Source organism: Gekko japonicus, unplaced genomic scaffold, assembly GCF_001447785.1.
Source record: "Gekko japonicus isolate JY-2015 unplaced genomic scaffold, Gekko_japonicus_V1.1 scaffold6277, whole genome shotgun sequence".
Lineage (NCBI taxonomy): Eukaryota > Metazoa > Chordata > Lepidosauria > Squamata > Gekkonidae > Gekko > Gekko japonicus.
The window spans coordinates 20,112-20,685 of record NW_015175562.1 but is presented as its reverse complement, the minus strand read 5'-3'; the positions used below and the strand labels follow the sequence as shown (position 1 = coordinate 20,685).

The 574-nt window shown below is 53.3% G+C and overlaps 1 protein-coding gene across 1 annotated transcript in view; it reads left to right on the top strand.

The window, feature by feature from the left end:
• The window catches only part of LOC107122900 (intestinal-type alkaline phosphatase-like), a gene marked incomplete at its 5' end in the record, with an annotated part of 17,949 nt that overhangs the window by 6,911 nt on the left and 10,464 nt on the right, over nt 1-574 (top strand). Inside the window, one exon of the mRNA XM_015426039.1 lies at nt 216-361. Within this exon, the coding sequence (XP_015281525.1) occupies nt 216-361 (146 nt within the window). The remainder of the gene's footprint in view (nt 1-215; nt 362-574) is intronic.

Here is a 574-nt window from a genome sequence, read left to right as displayed (position 1 = left end):
CTGAGATGACTGGCTCCCTCCCCTCCCAGCCACCCAGCCAATGGCAGCCCAGGTTCGCTGAGGGAGCCAGTCATTGGAGGAAGCTCTTCTGAGTGGCATTTTTTCCGCCCATACACTAACGGGGCGCATTTTAGAACGTTGGTCCCCACTACTCGATTATAATAAGGAGAGATGCCTTGTGTGCCTAGTTCTTCTGACAACCCAGTGTCCTGCAGGTGATCTTAGGTGGTGGCAGGAAGTATATGACCCCGGAGGGGACCCCGGACCCCGAGTACCCTTCAAGCTCCAGTTCCAAGGGTCTCCGCAAGGATAATCGAAACCTCATTGCCGAGTGGCTGGCGGCCTCCCCGGTAAGCGTCTTGTGCTTTTGCATTGTGAAATTGGGGCTGCAGACAAATCTCATTCGGTTGTTGAAATTCTGCTCTACAATCATCCCAGTTTCTGTGCCACAGAAAGTTCAGCTCTGCAAGTTGCAAAAATTACGCAGGTTAAGATTTGTGGTTAAGACGCTGAACTGCAGGCTGTGGAGGGTCGGTAGTTCAGCAGTTCGAGACCCGAGTGTGCCGCATGACGG